General features: G+C 37.7%; 1 protein-coding gene across 1 annotated transcript; it reads right to left on the bottom strand.

The window, feature by feature from the left end:
• Window positions 1–5,642: 5,642 nt before the first annotated feature.
• LOC149815263 (polyadenylate-binding protein 2-like) lies at window positions 5,643–13,684 on the bottom strand. The gene is made up of 7 exons (XM_089990506.1): window positions 13,426–13,684; window positions 10,128–10,906; window positions 9,947–10,024; window positions 9,739–9,828; window positions 6,763–7,068; window positions 6,400–6,624; window positions 5,643–5,873 (listed from the first exon to the last, which is right to left on the bottom strand). The coding sequence occupies exons 1-7, from the start codon at window positions 13,682–13,684 to the stop codon at window positions 5,643–5,645; spliced, it is 1,968 nt and encodes a 655-aa protein (XP_089846632.1).
• Window positions 13,685–14,012: the final 328 nt, after the last annotated feature.

Genomic DNA, 14,012 nt, shown 5'->3' with positions numbered 1-14,012 from the left:
TCTGATATCAAACAAAATACTTTAGAGTACTTAAACCCGCATAATTTGCATTTTGGTAAACCATACTTCAAAATCAGAGTATTGGATTCCAGAAATGTGCTGTCAATACTACACTTTCTATATTCTTCCTGCGAGAGGAAATCATGTATCTTACAATATATATGCATTCTTTCATAAATCCATTTGGCATATAATAGTACAAAGAAGGCTTGCTTCCTAATCAGAAATAATAGTTTTATTTTCCAAATCCTTGATTGTTACCACAATCATATGCAAGAAACATGTAATCCATGCGACTCTGATACAGTCTATTGATAGCCCCAGAGGTTACATCTCTATGTATTTTCTATTCCAAACAGGTTTAGCTTCTATCAATCAAGTGTGTGTGTGTGTGTGTGTGTGTGTGTGTGTGAGAGAGAGAGAGTTTTATATATGCTGGTCCACACTCTCAAAAATGAAACCCGGTCTATATATACAGTTCTATTTGGGTCACTTCCACTTGATAAGCCATGATTCAGGTGAAGTAGACAAGGACAAGAACAAATATATAGATAGATAGATAGAGAGAGAGAGAGAGAGAAGGGGGATGGACCACCCCTTGTCCTCTCCTTCAAAATCTGTATGTTAAATATGTTTTCTGGCAAATCTGGCCATATATTTGTGATCTCCATGGTTGGAAACATTTGATTATTACTCTTGGAACAAAGTTTTTTGATGTGTAGGTAAGATTTTATAACATAAAAATTTTCAGAAATTTCAGAACCGCTGATTTTTGGATCCTTGTAAAATCTTATTTGCACATCAAAAAAGTTCGATGCAAGAGTCTATTCATATGTTTTCAACCATGGAGATAATGTTCATTTGGTCAGAATTGCCAAAAATATATGTCTAGCATACAGATTTTGAAGGGAAGGATGGGGGCTAACCATTTACTGGGTTCCTCTCTCTCTCTCTCTCTCTCTCTCTCTCTCTCTCTCTCTCTGTGTGTGTGTGTGTGTGTGTGTATATATATATATATAGGGTTCTCTGGGAGCACCTACTCTCACCTAAAGAAAGCTTTATTTTTTCAAGATTCTTGAGTTTTTTCGTTGATCAGTTCATATAGATATCATCTACATGCCTTTTTTAGTAGAAAACAAGTTTTGAATCATGTGAATGTAACCTATATGTAGGTTTTTCAAGATCTTTAAAAATAGACGGCCCATAATGTACCAAAATTTTAAGACTTAAGAAACCTTATTTTTGTGTGTACCAAAATTTTAAGACTTAAAAAACCTTATTTTTGTGTGTACCAAAATTTCAAGACTTAAAAAACCTTATTTTTATGTCCAAAAAACATGATCCAAAGCATGATTCCCATCAAATAAACTATGTTGAATGCATCTATGAAGTTTGATTGAGAAGATATAACTTACATATATGATTTCTACTAGGTGGGAATAGGTGCTCCCGGAGCACCGTAGCATTACTAATATATATATATATATATATAGAGAGAGAGAGAGAGAGAGAATAATGGGTAGGTGCTAAATGATACATGCTAAATGGGTTTTTCAGGTATTTTTCATTTTATTTTTAAATTCTGACCGTATAAATGTGATCTATGTACTTGATTTTATAGGGATCAGCTCTTTAAGTGTTTGATACCAACACATGGGTGGGTTTTTATAAGGTTCAAAAAATCAACGGTGCAAAATCTTTGTAAATTTTCAAGTCTCCAAATATCATTTTTTTTTCATCGAAAACACATGATCCAAGTGTGGATTCCTCGTAAATTGACTATGCCCAACACATTTATGGGGTCGGAACTGCGAAAAAAAACACCAGAAGAGCAGAAAAGCCCATATATATATATATATATATATAGTGAGAGAGAGAGAGAGAGAGTTTTATATATGTTGGTTCACAATCTCAAAATGAAACCTGGTCTATACATACAGCTATATTTGGGTAGCTTCCACTTGCTAAGCCATGATTCAGGTGAAAGTAGACAAGGGCAAGAACAAATGCATTTGTCTACTTGAAATAACTCTTTTGAATCTATCAACTGCTCATGCTCGCTTCCACACTGTTGTTGGTAAGTCCTTAAGCAAATTAATATGATACAAGGATGTGAAGTCAACCAGACAGTATACAAAACAAAGTAGGCTTGACTCAGCCTGACTGCTGAAGGGCTAAACCACAGTCCAGGTATTAAACTGGCCATACCTTATGTGGTTTAATCCAGGTTCTTGCCAGGTTTATCTATACACACAGCCCAAATTCAATGAAACAAAGACTCCAAAGTATGTTAGCCATACCTTATGTGGTTGAATCCAGGTTCTTGCCAGGTTTATCAATACATACTGCCCAAATTCAATGAAACAAAGACTCCAAAGTATGTTAGAAAAAAAGGGTTAGGAAAAGCAGGGGGGATATCCAACGCTGCGAATCTACGCAAAATATTTCATAGTGAGTCCAAGAATGTTTTAAAATTGTTGGTCACGTAACTTCACCAGGTATGCATATTTCAACTCCACCAAATGCTACTTAGTCATCTTGACAGACTTCCATTTGTATCTTCTATCCCTGATTATATACTTGCTAGTTTGTACTCCGTCCAATCAATTATGTGGAGTTGTCACATCTTGCACACCAGACTTTAACTTAATCCATGACAAAGGGAATCAAATCTCACACTTGGTAAGGCTGGAAAATAAATTATTAAGCCGCTTGTAACTTGGCTCGCTTTGTCTTAGTAATAACTAATAAGCTTGTTCAGGCTCATGAGCCGATTTTATGAGCTCATCATGTTTAACAAGCCAAGCTGGAACAAAAGCTGTTTAGTTCAACTTACCTTGGGTAAGCTTGCAAAGTAAAAGTTAAAAAAAAAAAAAATAAACCTTTGGTAAGATAGCTCAATTCTTGGTTTTAATGAAATGGAGCCTGGTGGTTCGATTTTTTTTTATGCCACTTTTTAGAAAAACAACTTATTATTCAAATCAGCTATTTTAGGCTCGGCTCTAGCTCATACAAAGTGAGCTCGACATTGTATTAAGCCAAAACAATCCACTCTCAGCTCGTTGGGCTCATTTCACTAACCTCTGTGTTGTAGTCATGAATAGGAGTGAACTGGGTTAAAGGTTTGATGAAAATCCAAGGTTGGCATTGGATATGGGCCTGGACATCCAAATATCCAACCCAAATCAGACCCTATTGTTAAATATGACTTTATGAGCACATATTTTCCAAGTATAAATTGGGTTTGTTGGTCCTTCCGTATCTACAATCCGGTCAAACTATAAGAGCTAGTTTTATATGGTTCAAAATCGGCCTCTGTTTCCACCCTTGTTGTGTTGAGTTTAGTTGGTGTCACCAAGTGATCTGGCATAGGCACATACTTACCTTCATAGTTAGAATACTACAATACTTGGATTTGGTCACAAATGCAAGCCTGTACTGTCAAGTATGGATCTGTTATCCATCAACATGATCTGATCAGCATGCTGGTCACTTTCATCCCTATAGTCTTGAATCTTTTAGGTCTCTATATTGGTTGATGCGAACAGCTCCAAAATTTAGACGTGGACCTGATTCACCAAATGCTAGATCCTATACATCCATCTCAGTTTTATTCCACGTAGTAAGTCTGGTCCTAAACAATCACACAAGTTTCAGAAGTGATAGGGCTGGACACAAATTTTAAGTCTCCCACTCCCACCACTTCGTGATGCCATGTTGCACAAAACTCAGATGATTTTCTAATATAACGGCAATGGCGCTGCCTTGGGAAATTTTGATAAAAAAGAACACTTGTAACATTGCAAGTGGCAGAAGTCAGCTTGCATGACTTTTTTTCAAAACATACATGGTGATCAAGCAGTCATTATAGGCTTAGGTTGGGTCATAATAGAGCAGCTCGCAATTAGGTCCTAATTTAATCAAGGCGAGGGCTTGATTCTGCAACTTGTCAACAATATGAACCTGATTTAGTTGCAGGAAAAGTTTTGGCTGATTTAAGTAGTTACAGATTACTGGTTTCTCAAATGGATTGAGCGTGTATCTTAGGTCCAGGAAAACCACTAGGCTGCGGCTTCATTTGGTTAAGACCATAGTTACCGAAAGCTTCTTGTTACATGAAGAAAATCGCTTCTCAGAAAACTTGCTTCAAAAACGGAAAACTCTTCATTTGCTTAAAAAGAGGGGAAGCTTTAGGAAACCCACTACCAAAAGATGGGAAACTCAATTCCCTTTAGTTGAAAGTCTGCTTCCTCTTTGCTTCCAAAATTGATTCCCGTTCGCTTCTCCTCACTTTCTACATTTTTTCATATTAGAAAATTATATTTTGTCATTTCTTATTTGCTTTCACTCATGCTTATAACCGTATCCCACTTTCTGCTTCATACTACTTTTTAGCACTCACTTCCCGTATCCATTTTGTTTCCTCCTAACTATGGTCAAGACTAGTAAAAAGCAGGTTAAAGAGTTGGGCATTGAAGAAAACAAAGCAGAAGCCACAAAAAGTTCCACATTTTGCAGTCTCTTCCAATGGGTGAACAGAAAGAAACCGTCCATATCCAAGTTTAACACCCTAATCCCTCCCCAGTGCCCTTCTTCCAAACAAGCATCAAGAGATTTTAACCAAAACCGGGAATCAATAGACTCCAGGAATGCACTGCGCTTCTCATTACCGTGCCGAGCTCAAAGGCAAGCTGACAGGGCACGTGCTTGACATTTTTTTCCATAGCTGCAGACCATGTAGGTGTCCATTGTGGTGCTGCAATGGGTCTTGCACAGTCTCCCCTTGCCACAATCCACGCCTAGATCATATGACACATCCAACAGTGTAAGGGTGTTGATCTCGTGGATCCCCAGTCTGGGTATCCCACCAAACCAAGCATGCATGCAAATGCACACACACAAGTAGGGAGATCGAAAATGTAGAAGTGGCACGCAGCTGGGTAAGAATGATGACCAAAGAACATGAAACAGAGGCATAGCAACCATAGAAATGTTTGCTTAGTTGAGCAGCGTTTGTGGAAACCTCAACAAATTGCAGATGCTAGGGGTGTCGCCAGAGGGATATACAACTAACAGACCAGTGACAATGTTTTCAACAATCATCCGAGTGCACCACGAGTTGGGGAAGAGATGTTTCAAAGAAGATTCATCCAAAAACAAGTGGAAATCTTATAGGTCATAGATTTACTCCCAGACGCCATTTGAGACTTTCTAGACTCTACAGCATGCACCTAAAACAAAATCCAATATCCATGTCTTACTCAAATGAACACAGGATGAGAAACCAAATTCAATCTAAATGCCGATGCAGCTGAGCATGTTCAATAGTCTGTTCTGTGTTTAAGATGAACCAATCATCAATACTTGCAAGTAACAGATGAGTATAATCAAAAGAAAACAGTCACAGAATAAACAAATCAATTAAATGTCTGACTTCAGATCCAATTTCTTCATGTATTTCAAATGTTGATATCACACACACAGAGATCACCAGAGAAGCCAAAAATCTGGGAACTTCTAAGCCAGAGACATGAACAAAATCAATCAATACGAACCCTGAAGAATGATATAACTAGAGCCCTTGACAAAAAATTGGGCAACTATTTATGATTGCAAAAGGTAGAATTACCACGGGCTCTAGATCAATCATTGAGAGACAGTGATCCAAGCTGATGTGCTGAATCTGCAGCAGTAGCAGTTTGTGCTATTAGAAGAACTTCCATTGCTTCTGCAACCTTTGCCTTCAAAGCGTCTGGAGATTCAATCAGGTGAAGAACTTCTGGCTGATCCATTTCTAACAACATGCCAGTCACTTTTCCAGCATGATCATGCTCAATGCGTTCAATGAGTGGAAATAGTTGCTCACCCAACATCTGAACTCCTCCAAGCAATTGACACAATATTAGACAGAAAGGATAATAAAATATAGGAGCAAGTTATTATTGCAAAGCAAATCCGTAAATCCTTTTAATGCAGGATCACATACAACTGCGGTTACAACCAAACAGTCAATAGAAGCCTGAGTATTGGAACAGTAGTGACAACCTGATCAAGAAAATGAATTTTGAAATGCAAAATCTACTCATCCTTTATGCTGGTGATTTTTTAAGTTATCATGTTTGCTTTTTCAAACGAAAAGCATGTACCATTACAAAATTACAAAATGGCATTTGTAATGCATTCACTTATCATAGGAGTACCACATATTCTCCTCAGATATCAGTCAAGTGAAAGTTTTCTCACTAAATGAGAGAGAGAGAGAGAGATGCCAACAAATGGGTGGCATCATACAATGAAATAAGCATATGTAGGGACCCTCCCACCAAAACTATCAAGCATCACCCTGAAGATAAGCAACACAAGAAACAGATGTATACAAAATAAAATATATCAACATACCATTCTTTGATGTTCAGGGCTTGCAGAAGCCAAAGCAGAGGCAAGTGCTGTAATCGGGATGGGCTGTGGCCTGGGTGCATCCATTGGAGTTACTGGCATCCCAGAAACATCAAGCGGCATTGGTATCATGGGGCCCATGAGTCCCTGAGGGATCATCTGTGGATCCATTCCATTACGTGTATTTTGCAGGTATCTAAAACCTTGATTTGCATTGCGCTGAATCAACTACATTTCAATCAAAAATTAAAAGACAATAAACATTTAATAATTGAGAAAAAATGGACAAAGATTACTGGAAATATTCCCTTCAAACTGATGCAGATATCTCATTTATGGATATCAGGAAAAAAAAAAGCAGCATACTTGCTGTTGTTGCAACTGTTGTATTCCACCTCGTCTTGCACCCATTCGTTGTCCAGGCTGTCCTTGCCGCTGAACATGGTAGGGCATTATGAAGTTTGGCATTTGTCCAACACCAGGACGAATACCTGGTAATAGTTGTTGTTGAAAGCCATATCCTGGCAGCTGGGGGGAAAGCATGCCATGAGCTCCCTGGCCATAGAACAACTGTGGAGGGGCAAGCCTAGGTGCACCAGGATGGAATGCAGGTAAACTTGATGGCACTGCAGGTGCTACACCACCAGGAGATTGCACTTGTGCAAAATGTGCCTGAAAAAATAAACCATTACACATTTCCTCTCCATTGAGATGCACAAATATCTGTGTTATTATGAGATACCACGGTTTTTTTGGTGAAATTTTCAAGATATCAAAGGCACTTAACTGAAAGTGTTAGTGCTGCTAATATTATCCCAACAACATTAAGAAATATCATGATATTGCATACCTAAATTATCTCAGGTTAAGAAAAATCCTCCCTTAAATCCTTTTTTTCTGACATTTTCTATTGTTACGGTATTTCAGAAAATTTTCTCAAAACTCCCTTTCTGAATTCAGTGGTCTCCAAGATTTTTCAGGAAAAGAGAAATATTTTCCAAAATATCCAAAAAAATTGCCTATACAGACATTTGCTCAATACATGTAACATGTTTCTAATGCTGTTTAAAAAGATAACAACTCCAAAAATATCATAACAGTCAATAAACTAAAAAACTATAAAATGAAACTACCGTGTTAATATTACAAAATTCTCAAGAAATACAGCCATTTTAGTTAACTTTTGTTCTTTTTCTTTGGTTTGAAATCCCAGAGTATTTCCTTACCAGAACTGCTTATATCCAAATTCTATAAAAAGAAAGCAACATCATTGTGAGACCATATAAACGTGTGTGTGTGTGTGTGTGTGTGTGTGTGTGTGTCTGAAGGTAAATATTTGCTACAGATGACCATATGCAGAATATAGTAGAAAAACACCATGTTTCCCACTTTTTCTTTGTCTGGACCTAACCCTACAGATGTGATATGCATGGTTTGTTTAGTGGAAAGCATACTTTGAATCATGCAATTGTACCATATAAGCAGGCTTTACTCCATTAAACCTGCACACCCTTCCTAGCTTTCCCACCTGCAGAACCCCCTAATGGTTTCACAACCTTCCTCTTAGTAATCCTCATTCCCATCCTCTTCCATGTACCATCACCCTATCTCGCTCCTTATCCCTCTACACTTACCATCATCCAAAAACCTACCATTATTTTGTGGCCATGATGAAGAAACGAGTGAGTGAGGAGAGGGTATGGGATAACAGAGTAAAAGTTCAGGTGTTTACAACAATATGGTACATTTAAGTGCTTTTCTATTGTTACCAAATAGTTAGTGCCCTTTTAATTTCTGCCTATTTTCTAGTACAACTATCCTACTTTTGAGGATCACCTCCTAGTCCCTATTCATTTGTAAGGCACTGGATATTCATTGACAAACTTAAACCCTCTAAAGATAATACCCTTAATTTCAATAAGAAGCTTACGTCCATTACAATGGTTGCTTCTTAACAGGAATTTGTTCATCTAATCAACTCATTATTTGTATAAATTTTCCATCTACTGATCAACTAATGGTTTCACAAATTTGGCTTGTTGCCGATAATTGGTTTGGTGAGTTGGATATTCAACTTAAATTGTCCCACGGGATTGAAAAGGTGTCACAGAAACAAAATTATCAAATTTATATTTAAAACCCATGTATGTCAAATCAATGACTCGTCCAAGTCAACCAAGTTGACCCTCCGATGGTGTCAACATAATTGGTTGTCCTACTCTACCTGGTCCTACCTCCTTATTTTCAAATTTTTTTGTTTAATTGCACATTATTAACCTCAAGTAGGAATTGGGATGAGAGAAATGGAGTTTTATTATTTGATCTGTACACTGAACCTATTCCCACGTTGATTTTTAATGTGTACTGTTCTAGCTCTTCTAATTACCCAATGTTTACGACTTTAAATTTGTGATATTGTTTCTACATTTAAAACCCTGGTTACTTTTCTCTTTATGACAATTGACTGTTGAATAGCATAGTTTACACATTTCAGTAATTACTTTGTTGTGATGATTGACATAATAGCAATATGATAAATCTACTTCCTATAATTTATGTATTTTTGACATATACCTAATTATTGTGTGTGAAATTTTTTGATGTCAGATATTTCTTTCACTGTATACACATTTTCCTATCGATGCAATACATTTACATCATTTTTATAATATAAAGCAGAAGTTAGCAGAATCCAACTGTTACTAGGTTGACCTAGCCGAGTCCCAAGCCAAGGCCAAACAAGTTGAGCCAGAGTCACTAGGTTTTCAAACTAAAACCAAGTTTTTTTTTTGCCCTAAGGATGAGCTCTAGGCAACAGGTTTAACCTAATTTTGTAGGCATACTTACAAACGGATCAGGCCCTGGCTATTTAAGCAAATTTAAGGTTGGATATGCCTTAATTTGGGATGACGGACAAAATTTTTATGACTTTTAGGTTAGTTCCAGGCTGATCTCAGAGCCTATTGTACAAGATGGGGGACCAAATGATCAGTTCTGACTACAAAATATGCAAGGCTTTCAAAGACTTCTCCACTGCATGTATGCATTGCTACCAAATTACCAATGCATCACAGAGGTGGTCAAACTTTTATTTTTTGGTTTTCAAAATATAATAAATAGAAAAATTCTGCTTGTAAGCTCTGACACTCTGGTACCTCAAGGAAATTCCTTGAGGAAAGAAATGATACTTATGAAGTGAAAGCAATTATTCCAGAAGCAAAATGACTGAAGCAAGTAATTAAATAATTATGTCTAAGGTCAAATTATACCCCAATAGACCCATAACATGCAAAAACATGAGAAGATTTGAGAAAAAATATTGGCACTTAAAGCACAGCTAACCTGTAATCTAGTCCTTCTTTCTTCCTTGCGTTGTGCAAGTGCAACATATAAAGGCTTTTTTCCAATCATTTTCCCATTCATCTCAGCAACCTAAACAACCATAATTATGAATCAGTGTGTAAATCAAAAAATGCTTCAAATAATCAATTAGAAATCATGCATGTGTGTGCAATGCTAAAAGATCACAGATAGCTAAATAAACACTTACTGCACGTGAGGCTTCTTCTGGTATAGTAAATGCAACAAAACCCGAGCCTTTACTCTGGCCTTGTGAATCACACATAACCTATGAAAAGAGAATGAGCTGCGGTATTTAACTGAGTTTTTTTTCTCTCAAAACAGATGGCAAAAATTTTACAGAGGTTGATCAAATAGCACTGGATACATACTTTGCAAGAGGTGGTTGTTCCAAATTCTGAAAACAGCTCCTTAAGTTTTTCATCATCAATTGAAGCATCTAAATTTTTCAAATATAAATTTGTTCCCTGTAGTTTCTCCAGACGTCCATTTCTTTCCTGGTCAAACTTGGCCTTCAGCTCAGCCTCTCTTTCAGCTTTTCGCTGAGCCCTCCCAACATACCAAACCTTATCATCATTGAACGTGTAACCATTCAGTTTCTCAACTGCAGTGGCAGCATCATCCGGATTCTGAAAATTAACAAAGCCAAACCCTCTAGAATTTCCATTTGCATCCCGCATAATAACAGCACTAGTGATAGGTCCATAATTTCCAAAAATAGTTTTAAGGTCCTCATGTGTAATCGTTTCAGACAAATTCTTTACATATACATTGGTAAATTTTGGTGAACTGTTTGTGTGGTCCCTTTCTTGACGACGAACAAAGAGACCAACATACACTTGCTTGTCATTTATTAACATTCCATTCAGCCTCGCTATAGCATTGTGTGCTGCTTCTTCTCCTTCAAACTGCACAAAACCATAACCTTTTGACTGACCATTGACATCTGTAGCAATCTTGCAAGAAAGGATGGTACCAAAAGATGCAAAAGTGTCATGCAAAGCCTTATTGTCAATTGAGGTGTCAAGATTTTTTATAAATATGTTTGCATATCCACTTTTCCGCATACTAGGATCACGATGTGAAAACATGATCCTAATTGGTTTGCCGTTGACTGGGGTGAAATTCAACATATCCAAGGCACGACTAGCTGCAATTGGAAATGAAGGCATTCATGAGAACCTAAACAGGGCAAATCACACATCAAATGCACTTTCAATAAATAAGCAATAAGAAGAAATAATTTTGCTTCAGACAATAAAGGGATCAAGAGTTCACAAGACCAGCTTCAAAATTGACAACATCAGGTCAAACCGTCAAAGCATTATGATATAATCATATGCCCCATAACATAAACAAAAGAAAAGATTTCTTTCTCCTTTACATGCAAGAAGAGTTTCAGAGTGTAGAATGTATTAATGTAAATCATTATATGATTGAATCGCTGTATGAATGAGAAACTGTTCAGCAAGAATGAATAATGGTGCAAAAGAAGTCCACAAGACCCAGCATGAAAAAAAAGGCCTGCACTGAAAAAAAAAAGTTAAACATTCACAAGTGCATAAGCCCCCTGATGCAGAGACGATTCCATGAACTTAAAGTGCAGCATTCCTCTAACAATAGCTTGTCCAAATAAATTCCTTTAAGTGCATGTCAGAAGCCAAAATTTCAAAACTATAAAGAACAGTAAACCATATGCCTGCATCATAATGGATGAAACTTAATGAAGTCCACCAGCAAGTACTTGTGCAATTGCAGAAAGGTGCAATTACCTTTTAACAAAATCCGAACAGCAGCAGACAGCAAATCCCAAGAGAAAAAGCTCTAGAGAGACTATCATGTTCAGGGTGGAGAGGGGAATATCAGCATATAACAATCATTATGGAATTTTCCATTATGAACACTGCATAAGGTGATAAAGTACAAGAATAAACTGAAGTGTGTATCATGGCAAGCAGGCAATCAACTGGAAAGCCGTCCAGCTATGCATAGGTGATACGTACCTGACATATCAGAACTTTAAGATATTAAAGATATGAAATAATGTACAGGAAAACAACATCTTGTTCAGGAAGTAACTAGATTTCGTGTTTCCTTCAACCTGATATCGAAAAGGCAAGAAGGGAGCCTCCTAGAACGGAAGGTCACCAGTGAATTCACTCTTTTTGTTGTTTTTACTGTCAAAGTATGTGTTAAAATAAAAGGTACATAGAGTTTGAGAGAAGATGTATATCCTCTGCATGCTTAAAGGTTGAAGGCAAGGTCTTTTTTTCTGTTTTCATTTCAAGTAAAGTAATTAACGGATTAAGCAAAGCAATGGTGACACCAAAATCTTCTATTATAAAAATATAGTTGGACAACGCTTTTCAAAATTACCAAGAGAAGTTCTCACTGGGCTGTTTTCCTTTCGCTTTGTTGACATTATGTCAATCTCTCTACACAAGGATCAAGTAATTGTAGAATATACTGTAAAATCAGAGCCAACATGGAAACTGAGTCTACTAGTTGTTAATCCTGTATTTGAGCAACAGAAAAGAGAGGTGAGACAACCTAACTTCCCATGCTTATATAGTAGCACGAATGTACAAGATATTCTGTAACATAGTAAACACATAAATTCTAACACTAATCCCCTTACATAGATATTTGGTTTCCTTCTTGCTGCTACATAACCTGTCATAACCATCCTATTTGTCAAGTCCTCGATATAAACTAAAAGTTACGGATATAAACTCATTTTACTAGCAGTACAGCTTGCCAGCTAACTTCATTGCTCAAAAAGGTAAATTAATATGAGTTTTTTCTCCTAATTCCGCATATAGTATAACATCCAAACTCACCCAAGAAAAATACCATTGATGTGCTTTATTATGTGACCGTAGGTAATCATCCTAATAAAGGCCCACCTCTTAAAATCAATGAATCATCACCATGAACCTTATACTAAAATTATCAAATCAGACACCAAAACACCAAGTCAGAAACCCTAGATGAAATCTGAACACTACAATCGATCTCTTAATTTCAATGCGATCCTTTTCAACTCATCATCAAAATTAAGACAACGACTTTTCAATATACGCTCCCGGACCACTTAAAAACAGGAATTACATTAACTTGATCGCTCTTTCTCCTTTCACCAAGCACTCCGCTATGAAAAAAACTCAAATTTTCAGCACTCACAAATCATTAGCCTATTAGAACTAATGACTATGATGATGATAACGACAATGATGCCAATGACAGCGACAATACCGACAAAAATCAACCATTCAAACAAAATAGAATCATGTAAAAGTATAATGGCAGCTGATGGAACAACAAATCACCCATCGCATGGATAGAAAAGGAAAGGATGAAGAAATCCCAACAAATAAAACAATAAAAGCTCATCATTCAAAAAAGAAACTTTGAGGGAGAGAGAGAGAGAGAGTGTTTGACCATGCATCAGATAATCATGCGCGTACAAGCGAAAGAGACACAAAAAAACTCAATCTTTCCAAAACATGCACACAGGAACTTCGATCAACCTCGATCAAACACCATGCAAGAGAGCAAAAACAAGAAAAAGAAAACCCTAGAAACCCCAAACGGGAGCGAAAAAACCCTAGAAATCGCGGAGGGCGAATCCGGGAGCAGCGAAAGCGATCGGAGGGGAAGGGGACTGACCGTCCTGGGGGGTGCTGAAGTTGACGTAGGCGTAGCCGAGGGACAGCCTCCTGATCTGGTCCCTGCATAACCTGACGGAGATGACAGGGGCGATCTGGCTGAAGATCTCGAAGAGCTGCGCCTCAGTTACGGAGCCGTCGAGGTCGCCGACGTAGAGCGACGAGTTCACGTACCCCTGCGCCGCGCCACCGATCGCCGCAGGCGATGACGACGGCAGGGGAGAGTTCGGCGACGAAGACGGCATCGCTGGGCCAGCCATTCCCGCTCCTCTTACTCCCTTTCCCCTAACCCTCTCTCTCACTGATCCCTACTCGAGGAGTTGCCGCTAAATTTAGTTACAGAATGAAAAAAAAAAAAAGGAAGGTAGCAGAGAGAGAGAGTGAGAGAGAGGTGGTTTTGGGTAAAAATAGAAAAGGAGGGAAGGGGAGGTGTTGGGTGAAATGAAAAAGAGAAAAAGCAGAAAGCAGTTTCTTATTTTTTTACTCTTTTTTTTTTTATTCGGAGAAACCGCTCCGGCGCAGAGAGCGCTGCCTTACTACGGTCTTTGTCCATGTCAGTTAAAATTTCGAAGGGAAAGTAACGACCAT

Source organism: Nuphar pumila, chromosome 15 (assembly GCF_984573655.1).
Source record: "Nuphar pumila chromosome 15, dmNupPumi1.hap1.1, whole genome shotgun sequence".
Lineage (NCBI taxonomy): Eukaryota > Viridiplantae > Streptophyta > Magnoliopsida > Nymphaeales > Nymphaeaceae > Nuphar > Nuphar pumila.
Note: the sequence above shows the minus strand (reverse complement) of the source record. Positions and strands in the feature narration are given on the sequence as shown.

Excerpts from the sequence above, each read along its gene's own strand:
- LOC149815263 (XM_089990506.1), bottom strand. The coding sequence starts at position 13,684 with ATGGCTGGCCCAGCGATGCCGTCTTCGTCGCCGAACTCTCCCCTGCCG. Across the intron at positions 6,625-6,762 it reads AACAGTTGCAACAACAGCAA|TTGATTCAGCGCAATGCAAA; the intron begins GTATGCTGCTTT and ends ATTGAAATGTAG. Across the intron at positions 5,874-6,399 it reads GCCCTGAACATCAAAGAATG|ATGTTGGGTGAGCAACTATT; the intron begins GTATGTTGATAT and ends GGAGGAGTTCAG.